The 12,388-nt window shown below is 34.6% G+C and overlaps 1 protein-coding gene across 3 annotated transcripts; it reads left to right on the top strand.

Moving 5' to 3' along the window:
* Nucleotides 1-74: 74 nt before the first annotated feature.
* Nucleotides 75-7,205, top strand: LOC135126619 (F-box only protein 6-like). 3 transcript variants are annotated; one of them, XR_010280096.1, is made up of 4 exons: nucleotides 77-1,159; nucleotides 1,210-3,336; nucleotides 6,723-6,915; nucleotides 6,985-7,205. XR_010280096.1 is itself a non-coding variant. In XM_064052660.1 (3 exons), the coding sequence occupies exons 1-3, from the start codon at nucleotides 299-301 to the stop codon at nucleotides 1,363-1,365; spliced, it is 933 nt and encodes a 310-aa protein (XP_063908730.1). In that variant the 5' UTR covers nucleotides 75-298; the 3' UTR covers nucleotides 1,366-1,593. The 3 variants fall into 3 exon arrangements, 2 of the variants coding, with proteins under 2 accessions (XP_063908730.1, XP_063908729.1); XM_064052660.1 differs by lacking the exons at nucleotides 6,723-6,915; nucleotides 6,985-7,205 and having other exon boundaries at nucleotides 75-609; nucleotides 694-1,159; nucleotides 1,210-1,593; XM_064052659.1 differs by lacking the exons at nucleotides 6,723-6,915; nucleotides 6,985-7,205 and having other exon boundaries at nucleotides 77-185; nucleotides 255-1,159; nucleotides 1,210-1,593.
* The last annotated feature ends 5,183 nt before the right edge of the window (nucleotides 7,206-12,388 follow it).

Here is a 12,388-nt window from a genome sequence, read left to right as displayed (position 1 = left end):
GCAGGGTGTCAATAACACGTGAACTTGTACAAGTGACATTTGTTACTGGCTCCCTCTATAAACACTATTCACCCAATGAATCAACCCCAGAACCCCTGAACTAACCTTTAAATATGCAATGATGCATTTAAATTTTCCATGAAGCATTTTTTATATACTTATATATAATAAATGTTTCACGTGAAGTAAGTGTCAGTTGCTCTAAGTGTTTTACGCAAAGTAGTTACCACAAATTGGAAGATAATATTTTTTAGGCAAGAGAACAAGTTTTTAAGATTAAGTTGATAAAGAAAAATTAATGGGAAACATAAACATTAGAAAAATGACAACCACATTATCCAACAAACCAACACCAAAAAAAGAATATGAACCAGTGGAAACATTCAAATTTTTACAATCATTCACAGAAGAAACAAATAATGGCCTTTATTTAAATTATGTCTATTTTCCCGAAGAAGTGATAACAATGATCCTCAGTTACGTAGATCCTACAGAATTATTACACGTTTCAGAAGTTTGCAAGAAATGGTGCAACATCATCAAATCTGATACTTTTTGGGCAAATATTTACCAGAGGAAATGTGGTAAAAAACCAAAGAAGTTACCATGGTATGTCTATTACTGCTTTTTCGCAACCAATTATTTTGATATAAATCTCATCAAAAATGGTAATGGTGAAAATGGGTATGACAGTTGGACAATTGTTGTTAATTATGGAGATCAGTTCCGAATAGAAGATCCTCCTTGTGGGGCTGACCCACTTCCTATTGATGTTCCAGAATTTAATGGCAGGACTAGCTGTTTTGCAACATCATACTATGAATGCAATAAATTACAAGAAATTTCACTCGAAAATAATAGGCTTATTCAACTCATTCTTGATAAATTTAAACCTCATATTTATTTAAGTGAGTGGATGGCTGCAAGGTTTGATTGTGGTTGTATTTATAATTTATGGTGTAAACTTTTTGGAAAGAAAACAGAAAACTCGAAACCAGTACAAGAAGCGCATGACACAGAAGTGAATTCAGAGTTAATTGGAGATGAGTTGGAGGATGTTTTTGAAGACGATCAAAGTGAGTTTTATGGAGAAGAACCTTTGCATATTGAGCATGCCTCAAAAAGTGTGGAGCAATGGGCTGGTTCTACATGGATAAAAGTTTGTTAATTCAATAGTTGGTCGCTTTTAATACATTTTTATCTGTTTAGGTTGAAATGGTTGTAAAAAATTATCCCTCAGGAGTAAGAAGTATAGTTTTTCAACATGAAGGTAGAGATACTCAGTTTTGGAAAGGTCACTATGGAAGTAAAATGGCAGGTGGAGTTGTTAAAATATTATTTGATTCAATTGAGCCTTTAATATAGAAGTGCCTTTAAGATAATTTATTATTAATATTATAGAGAACAAAAAGCCTTGCACAAACATAATTTCAGCAAGTGTTACAAGTTCTTAAAAATATAGATATTAACAAATTAAAAAAAAATTTGGCAGTGTTAATAAAATCAATGTAACATAGAGTAAGTTATAAGGGCATTTGTATAAAGATTTAAACGTACTGGATGAATGTTATAAATAAAGCAACATAAACCATTCAGGATGTTTTTAGACAAAAGTGAGTCATGAAAACTTTTCTTCACGTTGGATAAACTGGTTCGTCAATAAAACAGTTTGTGTCAGTGCATGAGATTGCCGTTCACTTGCTTGAAGCTAGTTTGCCACATATAATCATATTTTCAAGTTAAACATTTCTGATTTCTGTCATTAAAATTTAAAATGCCGAAATAGTTATTTAGGATTAGGATTCATGGTCGGAAAATGTATGTTTACGCATTTTACGTTACGAGTATGAGTGGAAATGCGGAGCCGAGACGCCAGTTGAGACGGAGCAACACGAATACTCGCAAAAACATTTTATGGACGTGTGTTCCACGAGCCTTTGAGGGCCAAGTATTTAAATTTGTTTTTCTGGTAATCATTTATTAATGACATTAATGCATGATTGATGTATGAAAACCGTTTATATTAAGGCTCCGTCGGAACGAGTCCGTATCACAGTACAGAGATCATTCAGTAGGGACAACTCGCTATTTTTACTGACCCGTTTTCATGGGTGGTCGTTTGTCTTGTGACCGCATGAGGACGCGCAACGCAAGGTACTTCTCTTTCTTACACATTGGAACATTGAATTGCAGTACTTTGGTTATTTAGTGAGTTTAATGTGAAATATTTGAAATTTGGCAATTTAGTTGTATTGGTTTTGATGGTTTAAGGCTGATCTTCCGGTGTAATTATTGCAGTTAAGTGTACTTTTCATGTTTTGATGGAACCATTGTTTACTATTTAATTTTTTTTGTGAAAAAATTAAATGTACATTAGCGTTTTCTAATAACGTTGAATTTTACAACCATTTACAACCATCATTAATGAAACGTAAAATCATAATCTGAATTTTCAATACGACATCTCTGTTATAGGGTGCTTAATTCATTATTTATTATAATAGACTGTGTGGTTTCTAAGATCAGCTAGTTACAAAATGTTATTGTTATTACATTATTTTTAATTCTTTTCCAAAAATTCATTTGCACAAAGTGTAGTAAATTGAATGATCAAAGGCGCCGACACGAGTTGTCCCTACTGAATAATCTCTATAGTGTGTCCGTATATCCATTTTCTAAATTAGGCAACCCACAATGCAAGTACTATGGGAAGAGTTGAAGAGCTGTCAATCACTAGCCAAGTAGGCTGACCGACCGCATGGGACGGATCTTCCTCAAAATTTATTTAGGAGAAAAGATGAAAGAGATAAATAACAATACCAAAGAAGATAAACAAAATTTGAAATTTTGTTAATTTTCTTTGACAGTAAGAGCAAGTATTTTGGTAGTCGCGGATGGAGCGTGGAGCAAGCAATCGTATAGAAATAATTACAACGCTCTTTTAGGAGTCGCATACATTATAGGTGCTAGAACCAGGAAAATTTTATATGTGGGAGTAAAAAATAAACACTACCTCACATGCACACGTAAAAAAAATAAAATAAGGATAAACCTCATAAATGTTTCAAAAATTGGAACAAGGCCTTTACAGCAATGGAGAGTAGTATTGTCTTAGGGGGATTCCAAAAATTAGTAGAAATGCATGGTTTAATTTATGCAAAAATTGTAGGTGATGGTGACAGTAGTGTTTATAAAAAAATTCGAGACATTAAACCATACGGTCCAAACATCTTTGTGGAAAAAGTTGAATGTCGGAACCACATCTTGCGGAATTATTGCAATTACGAGAACTATTAAAAACGTCTGGAAGAAATATTCATATGCGACAATTTTTGCGTAAGTAATAGGAGTAAAATGTATTTTAAAATTTCGTAGTGTAATTGCACTATGTACAGTATGTGCAGTGTTCGGGTTTCGGTTTTACCCACCAACCGCAACCCTTGTCAACAAGCGTCCCCAAATTTCTCTTCTACCTGTGTATGTACCGCTTCCGAATTTAACCACTTTGTACATAGACTCCGAACCGTCAACAACAAGTAAATACAGTGTTACACAGCACATGTTTGTGTTTCATTTATATCAATCTTTTCGGTACGTATGTATGAGTAATAATCATATATCCAACATGCAGTAGTATTTATTTGTGTAATAATATTTAAAAATTTCTCCCGAAGTGTAGTGCCACAAATCCCGCTTCTTTGAAAAATTAAACAAAATTGATTTTGCGAATTTGTATTCAGTAAAACAAATACAAGAGTATGCTGTTTTATAAAATTTCTACACGATGTTCCTAACATACATATAAAATACAATCGAGATTATCTGTCTAATAAAAATCTGAACAGACGGCACACAGACTGAACCAGGAAACATACCCTATAGTTGATGAAATGTCGCGAAAACATAAACGTAGTTAGTCGCCTTCCGATAGACTCCATTACAATACTTTCTTTGCTTACGCTCAGGAAATAAAAATAAAATTCGCAAAATTAAATTTTATAATTTTTCGAACATTTTGTATTTTATAGAACGTTTACTGCCACAATACCGAAAAAACAGAATATTTGTCGACGCGTTTCGCCAACCACGTTGGCATTATTTCGACAAAGCTAAACTCTGTATTTGAACGGCGAGGGAAGTTGTGTATAAGTAACCCTAGATCACGTTTTTGTTCAACGTTCAGTGATGTAACACACTTTACTTTGCTACAACATCCAGATCACGCTTGTTTACATATTTGGATGAATTGTTTATATGTCTGGGCGCGACGGCGATGGTCACTCCGCTGATAAGTTTCCGGGAGAGACTTTTTTATGCATTCATTAATGAATCATACTTTAGTTTTGTTTTTTATATTCAGTGCTCTTGGGTTCATGAAAGGTCGAGAAAATGTAAAAGTAGACAGTCGGCCGACGGACTCGATTACAATATTTCGCTTACGCTCGGGAAGTAAAAATATGAATGATAAATCAAAAACTCATCATATTTTGCATATTTTGAGCAGAATTTATTTGGCAAAATTTTGAAATGACGTCATCAATTTTTTGGGGGGAATAAATAGATATATTTTGATTAACAGTTTAAACCATGCTTACAATAACTTTAAAAAGTCTGCAATACAGTAGACGCCGCTTAATATGATCACGGTTAATGTTATCAACCGCTTAGTGTGATCAAAATGGCTTGGAACGGTCCCACGCAATACTAATGCATTACAGTTTTTCCGTTTATTGTGATCAATATTTCGCATATTGTGATCAATCTCGCAATTCTTTTACAAACGGGAATTGCTTTTTTGGAGAAGTGAGACGACTGAAACTGGTATTGTGTTCTAATGAATATTCATTGCTTTCAAAAAGTACATTCGCTTATACTAATCACTTTGTACAACCACAATCAGTGACAGTTTTACGTAAACAGTGCGTTTTCGTCTTTTGAACAAACGAATTTTTTCTGTTTTAAATTAGAGGACTTACGTAAAAATGAGCACTTCGAAATAACTAGATCTCAGCTTATTATCGGTGTGATTAAACACTTTGCATATTATCAAAGCAGTTGGAGATCTTAAGCCAGTATGATCGCTCCCATCATGGATGAATCAGCGTAAGGTCGCGGTAACCTTAAAAATTTCTCAGCCAAAGGAAATCGAATGTTCCTTTCTCAGAATGGTAACCAAAATTTAAAATAAATTCTAACGTTTATGTACCTTCATCTACAGCATAATAAGCAGTACGTGTGAACGATTTTATTTTGTTTCGAGGTTTTACTGTCTCTGCTGGTGGTTTTCGCTTATTATTATCAGTCGGTTAGTGTGATCAATTTGTCTGAGTCCCAAAGTGATCACATCAAGCGGCGTCCACTGTATTTCAAAGTATTCAGTTTTGCAATTCTTGATTTATTAAGTAAAATAAATTGACTGATTATTATTTTAGACTGTGTAGCTGGTGGCAGGCAATAAACCCTATTTATTGTAAAGAATCTCTTGCCGTTTTATTTCTTTATTCTCGTGATTTCGCGGAGGCTCACCACCTGAATTCCGTGTCTCCGACTTCAGAGCACCCCGGCGCTCCTCCCCCCGGAGAGGGAGCTGGCGCCCGAGCGACCGCCGCTCCGGACCGAAGGCGCCACCCCCGGCGGCGTGAAGGTCGCCGCATAAGCTTGGTCGACCAGACGTGTTTCTGATATCAGCGATACTAGTCGACCCAAAGCTTGGCACCCAAGTACGCCGCCACCTCATACGTTATCGGCGAGATTCCGGAATTTCGTCGCTATATGTGTCTTGGATATGTTATTGCTGATAAAAGCCGGGCACAGAGACCGAATTATAGCTGATTTAAACGTTTTGTTTACACCGTTGCCATGGAAACCACACGTCTTAGCCATTTCATTCAATTGGACTGCGGTCTCATTCTGAGAGTGCTCGGTAGGAGTAACTCAATCGCAGATTTTAATTTTCATGCTGCGCGAGATAGACGTAAAACTGGTATGATTAATATTCTTGGATAACTTCCTCAGTAATACGGACATTCGGAAATAACTAAACACCGCCTATATTAATACTATTCGGGCACATAACGCAAGGGTCGACAAAAATCGCCATATATTACGCCTATTGATAATGTGCATACATTTTTGTGGAGTGTTTGAATAAGGTGACCAATTATTAAAAATCAAAAACCAGAACACGTGAAATTCAAAAACAGATTTATTGATTAGGTAATCCTAATGATACATGGCATTTCCCATTGCACATCATATATAATATAAAGTACATTCACTAACGTTGTGAATTGTCAGTGTCAAAATTTTTCAAAATTTCTTGGGTGTATGTACCAGCATTTGTATAATTTTTTTCATACTGTACATAAAATCTAGTTACTATTTACTTTAAGGTTATGTATGCCACAATCAAATTCAATCATAAGGTGTTAACGCATTGCAACCAAAATAGATTTTCAAAATTCCTATTAGTTTTTTGTCAATGCGACCAACTAACGACACTTTGACAATTCACAACCTTAGTGAATAAACAATATATATAAATTAATTAGACACATAACTAAATGAGACAAAGACAACGAGCAACAAGCCGTTAAGCCGTTAACTGATAAAAATTCACAACAGTTAAAATTTAAAATGTGAACTGTTGGAGTTTTCAGCAGTTTTTAAAATTTAATACCCGGATCAATATTTATATAAAATAAAATATATTACTCTTGCAGTGTGTGTTCCATCTGTCCTATCAGAACACTTTACAAAAACCAGAACATTTACAGGTTTTGACAACGAAAAATTTTACCCAGAACTGAAGTCCGAAAAAACAGTACTGTTCTGGAAAAAACAGTACGGTTGGTCACCTTATGTTTGAACTTACTCTACGTGGACATGACGAAAGTAGGGAACCACAAAATCCAGGTATATTTCGACGTCTGATTGATTTTACGGTTGAATTAGACTCTAAAACTGTCCGAAATGAACTTTTAGATGCCATCAACGTAAAATTTTGACCGAAGGCAAACAGGTATGTGGAGGTGGACACATACTTTTTTTCACTAGCAGCCATGAAGCATGCAAATGTCGACTTATTTAGAGGTAGTAAATTCAACTTTTGGGACCACGTGTTCAAAAAGAAGATTGAGGTTATGTACGTAATACTTAATGTGATTATTTCTTAAAAAATGAATAAATTTGTGCTACTAACATTACTTGAGTATACGCGTGGTAGTTGGTAGACGGTGGAAGATAAAATGATTCATTCAGCGACAAGTGTAAACGGTTTTCTTTGTGTTGAAGATTTGGATCAAGTTTGATTAGAAATCAAAACAAAATCATGTTGCGTCAAAAAATTGAACGTTTATTTTTTCAATTTATTGTCTTATGGTTTCTACTAGTGAAAAAAATAGTATATTAACCACGGTTGCAAAGCCACTTCTAGACCTCGCGCTCAGTGGCGTAGCTAACTTCCACTGCGCCCCCCCCCCCCGCAGTTTATAGTAAGCGCCCTCATACACCAAATTTAAAAATCAATATAAATATGTACTTACTCGTTTGTACATTTTAAAAAATATATCGGTTACGTTACGGTCTGCGCCCCTTTTGGCACTGCGCCCCAGCCCCGTAGCTAGAAAACTTATTCAGGGGGGGCAAGTTTGTCGACAGAGGGGACTGCATGTAAATATGTATACAGTGTTGGGCAGTATCTAGACACTTGTATCTAAATAAAGCATCTAGATACATTTTTGGGTATCTAGTATCTGTATCTAGATAAAATCGAATTTAAGCACAAAATATCTGTATCTAGATACAAAATTAATGGCGCAGATACACAGACATTTTTTTATTTCACTTTTTTTCAGTAGTTATTAGTTGAGTTATACTAGTAGTAATTTTTGATACTTCATGTTGGTGATTTTGGTCACAAACAAAAATAGAGGTAAGAGGTCCACTAATAGTGTTCTGTCACAGAAATTTTCGTATTTTAAATACCATCATTTCCTACATTGTAGCCTTCAGTACTTATACATCTTTAAATATAATCCCGAGGGGTAATAAATCTAAGCCATGGTATGATGGTATTTTAAAAACCATAAACCACAATTCACTATTCACTGCGTTTTGCGCTTATCGGGGCAATGCATTTTATCTGTGTACCTGAGCAACCTGGGTCCGGTAGGCCAGCTGGTTGTATTTGTGTTATTAAATAAGAGTAATTTTAATAGTAAAAATATTTGTTTAAGGTATGTTATTATTTTTAGAAAATAATAATTGCGTGTTACATAATGATTAATTTTTTCAATTAGCACAAATTAGTTCTGTAATCGACTAATCGAATGTTCAATACATACATTTCTCTCGCATAAATCGCATATTTGTTACTGTTTTATACCTTTATTTATCAGACAAATGTAGCATCTTTTTCTGTTGTCACATATGTCATTTCTTCACTTTTTCATTGTTGGACCTAACGCGAGGCGGGCTTGGTAGGTCCGTTTTTCCCTAGAATGTGCCGATTATGTTTAAGTGTAAATCTTGGGCAATAAAATTGATATTTTTACAACCCTCGGTAGAATAATTTATCATGATATATTCTCAGAAATCGTAAAACGAGATTAAAATAAAATGAGTTTCAACAAAAATCTGAGAATTTAAAGTTGCACTCTGGTGATTTCGACCTGCCAGGCAGCCTTTGATACTATAAGATACTACCTTTCTAAGAAATTGTACTTATTTTGCCTTAAACGGAACCAGCAATTCTTCCTAAAATGTATATACCTGCCGCACCGGGATAGACGATTACCGGACATGGTCATAAAAACATCGTAAGCCGATATTGAAGAATAATAATTTATGACAGGTTGCCGACAACAGACCTTCACCACAGAATAATCATTTCCTGTATTCTTTTGAAATATTAATTTTGTATGTATGGGAATAAAAACAAAAAAAAAATTCTTTTTAAGCGTACGTAATAAACTAATAAATATTGCACAATTCGCGACACATTAAAGCAGCGAAGCGCTGGCCTATTTGCAGGAAAAAAGGAAAGATTTTTCAGTCTTGAATAACTATGCTACAGTAAAATGTTTATTTTTTAAATTTGATACCACAATCCCTTGTTCTGCACCTGTGGAACGGGTGTTTAGTATCGGAAACAAAATTGTGACACCAATAAGAAATAATTTATGTGACAATACCCTCGAAATGTTGTTAATTTTAAAAAAATCATTAAACAATACATAAAAAAATACATAAACATGTTTTCAGTTATTTTGTTCGCCAAAGCTTCAAAAAGTATCTGTTTTCTTGTATTTGTATCTAGATACATTTCGAAAAAATCGAAAACAATCTGTATCTAGATACTTTTATCTTCCATATATCTATATCTGTATCTAGATATTTTTAAAAGTATCTGTCCCCAACACTGTATGTATATATATTTTAATAATACACTCAGATAACTACTTTATTTGAAGAAGCATTAAAATTAGTGTAAACGTCGATTTTTTACGCTATTAAATTTTCGTAAAAACCTGTCGAAGTCCAAAGAATTGGTACGGTACTTTTCAAAAGCCAGAAAAACCAAGTTTGCCAATCTTTGAAGCATCATTGGATGCGCCGGGAGATCTATTCTGGTTAAAACAAAGAATGTAAATTCACAAACAACTGTACTGCATCCAAAAATTCGTGCAGTGGCCAATAACACTAGGTAACAACCAATTTGTTTGAATTTATTTTTTTTGTATGTTTAGTAGTAGGCTATGGAATAAAATGTGACATGACAGTTCGTTCTTTTATATGGTCAACATCAACGTTAGGGTGATATTGCCAAATAACATACCCTGTAAGAAAATAAAGGGCGCGTGGGTGGGGCTAGCAAATATGCTTCGGAAATCGGCATTATATTGAAATTTTATTATTAATTTAAAATTTATAATGTGTAAGTCTTCCAGGGGGGGCAACCACAACTGCTAGGGGGGGCTAAGCCCCATCTTGCCCCCCCGTAGCTACGGGGCTGCTGCGCCCCCCGGCATTGCGGGGTCTGCGGGGGTGCTATTTACGCCACTGCGTCGCGCTTCAGAGCTCTCGACGCTGCGCGTCTCGGGTTCTAATTTGCGCTCGGTCTAGTATGCTTGGCTTTGCAACCTTGGCTCAGGGCCGCCGTAAGCGGGGGTGCAAGGTGTGCACCGCACACGGGCGCTGCCAAAGGGGGGCGGTAAATTGCCACGCAAAGCAGCACTTTTCAAAATTCCCAAAATAATATAAAAAATGTACAACTCGAAAAAAGGGTTTATTGAGACTTTGGGAGAAAGCATAGAAAGAAATATTGTTTAGGTCATCCAGTCATCGATAAATCAATAAACATCTGTTTTTTATAGTGCATGGTGAACAAACTTATAGATCGGTAAAGCATAAAGGAATAAGTTTCCAGAATTGCGGGTGTTGTTTGTCGGAACGTCAACGGGGATGTTAGCAATAAATTAAATTATTTTAGTAATTCACAGAAAGGTGTTAAAGAACATTGCTCCAAAAATTAGTTGGTGTCCGAGCTGGCAAATGCAACAAAGTTGTTATTTGCACTTGTAGTTTGGACGATAAATTTATTTTATTTATACGTATCACATTTGCAAAATCTTTGATGATTTGCTGGAAATATCCGAAGATACTTCTTCATGGTAGTTATTTGTTCAACGATAATTTGATTTGATAAGTATTCTGAATCAAATCAACATCTTAACTAAAATGATGCAGAATCCTAATATCAACATCAAAGTATATATCAATTTACTTAAAGATGTAATGGGTTACTTTACCAAATATCGTTCAGATGAAAGTTTTGCTAAAATTATACCTGAAACAGACAAACTTGCCTATGAAATTAATGTTGAACCACTTTTTCCGCCAATCCAAACCGTGCGTCCAAGAAGAAAACCGAAACATTTTGATCACAAGCAGAATTACGAAGTTGTAGATCCAAAAATTAATTTTAAAATAATTTTTTTTACCGAATTCTGAACCAAACTTTGTCTTCAGTTCTCAGAAGAAGACATGTTAAAAAACTGTAAAGATTTACATTTAAAACTTGCAGTTGATTCCCTTGGTGAGGTCGACATTGTCGTATTTAATAAGATTAAAGCTTTAAAACTGCACTCTTCAGCTATACCGTTAGAAGATCCCCACTAAATTTCACGTATTGGTGTGAAAACAATTTAATCTCAACTTTTCCGATACATCAATAGCATTAAGAACTTTGCTTACACCACCAGTTTCGGTTGCATCTGGCCAGCGATCCTTTTCAAAATTGAAAATAATAATAAATTATCTCAGATCAACCATGAGTCAAGGCAGGCTAAGTAACTTATCTATTGTTGCAACTGAACATGAACTGTTAGACAATTTGGACATAAAAAAATAGTTGCAGAATTTCCCAGTATGAAATCTAGAAACATTCATTTGGTTTAGTAAAAAATATTTAGTTATATTATTTGTATGCTTTAGGTTTTTCCGTTTCTTTTTTTTTGTATTCAGTCATATTATATGGATACATATGTATTTATGTTTTTTATTAGCAAAATAGATTTGTGTTCGATAAAGGTATTAGTTTGTTTATTTTATACGAAATAAATTTTAATTTTAACGTTTTACAGACTGGCCCTTAATTTTCCACTAATTTTAATACAATTTTTACTTAAAAAATCTTATCTATATTGAAGAGGGGCGCTAAATTCAAACTTGCACTCGGGCGCCAAAAGTTCTAGCGGCGGCCCTGCCTTGGCTAATAATATACTATTTCAATTTCGTCACTATTTTGGCATTGACATGTTTGTCATTTTTTTTCTGTGATTGCTATGATTGCTTATTAAAAAAAAAAAATGGACGATGTCATCTCTGGGGTGTATAATATGTTGCCTATGCAAAAATTGTCAGGCGTGAACAGATAAAATGAACAGCCTGTATTGTTTTCTCAGTCTATTACCCATTATTGTATCTTGTCTTGTCAATTTTTTTATAAATAATTCTTGACACTTTGACACTCTAATCAACATGCTACCAATGGTATTTGTTCTAAAATATCTCTGATTTAAAAGAAAAAATAAGAGATATCCTCATTCTGTCACACCCGTGACATGGATTTACTGAAAAACTACTCCCAAAACAGCATTGCAGACTGCGAGTTAAAAATGATGCAGTCAGGTTAAAAATTTTTTAATAAGGGGATTATTGATGCAAAACGGTTTCGGAGAAACCGTTAAAAACCACCCTCGAAACAAACTTGCAGACTGGGGTTTAAAAATACTCTCATCAAGTCAAAATTTGACATTCGATAGTTTTTCAATACGAGGATTATTGATGCAAAATTTCAGTCTATTCGGAGAAACCCTCAAAAATC

Source organism: Zophobas morio, unplaced genomic scaffold (assembly GCF_036711695.1).
Source record: "Zophobas morio isolate AGI-343-1 ecotype UQ-CSIRO unplaced genomic scaffold, CSIRO_AGI_Zmor_V1 ptg000011l, whole genome shotgun sequence".
Classification (NCBI taxonomy): domain Eukaryota; kingdom Metazoa; phylum Arthropoda; class Insecta; order Coleoptera; family Tenebrionidae; genus Zophobas; species Zophobas morio.
The sequence above is the reverse complement of the archived record's forward strand: the minus strand, read 5'-3'. Positions and strand labels throughout refer to the sequence as shown.